General features: G+C 43.4%; 1 protein-coding gene across 1 annotated transcript in view; it reads right to left on the minus strand.

Annotated features, from left to right (window-relative positions):
• The window catches only part of zswim8 (zinc finger, SWIM-type containing 8), a 50,798-nt gene that overhangs the window by 19,440 nt on the left and 30,789 nt on the right, over positions 1-569 (minus strand). Inside the window, exon 22 of the mRNA XM_035663065.1 lies at positions 83-260. Within this exon, the coding sequence (XP_035518958.1) occupies positions 83-260 (178 nt within the window). The remainder of the gene's footprint in view (positions 1-82; positions 261-569) is intronic.

The raw sequence follows: 569 nt of genomic DNA on the forward strand, positions 1-569 counted from the left end.
AAGAACAATTATAATTGCTGGGTTAACAGACCACAGACACACACACACACACACACACACACACACAGTGTGTCATCCTGACCTGCTACAGTGGTGCTGAGGGGCAGGCCAGTCTCAGTGTGGTAGGGATGGACGGCGATCTGAGTCATGGACGGTACAGGGACACCAGGGAAGGTCACAGCTGTGGCTGCCATAGGTGGCTGGGGGCCAGCAGCCACTGAAAATGGGTACTGGGCACCGATAAAGGCTGGGTGCATTCCCTGAGGATGTACACACACATGCACAGTTAGAGTGCCCTGCACTAAAAAGTGTGAGAATATTTGTGTAGACATAAACAATAATTATTTTACAACAGCAACAGTAAAAATGATTTATCTGCATGTCTTAGAAAATCCAGTGACTCTATGGGCTGCATATGAATTAGTGGGAATTATAATTTTTGCATCACAATTCTCATTTTTACCTAAAAAGTCATGATGGGTGTGACATTTGTTGAGGTCTGTACCAAACAATTATATTTTCTTACATCTGCACAACAAGCTTTGTAGTACTTCATTATAATGCTGTTT

This window comes from Morone saxatilis, unplaced genomic scaffold, assembly GCF_004916995.1.
Source record: "Morone saxatilis isolate NCDOM2014 unplaced genomic scaffold, NCSU_SB_2.0 Contig19, whole genome shotgun sequence".
Taxonomy (NCBI): Eukaryota; Metazoa; Chordata; class Actinopteri; family Moronidae; genus Morone; species Morone saxatilis.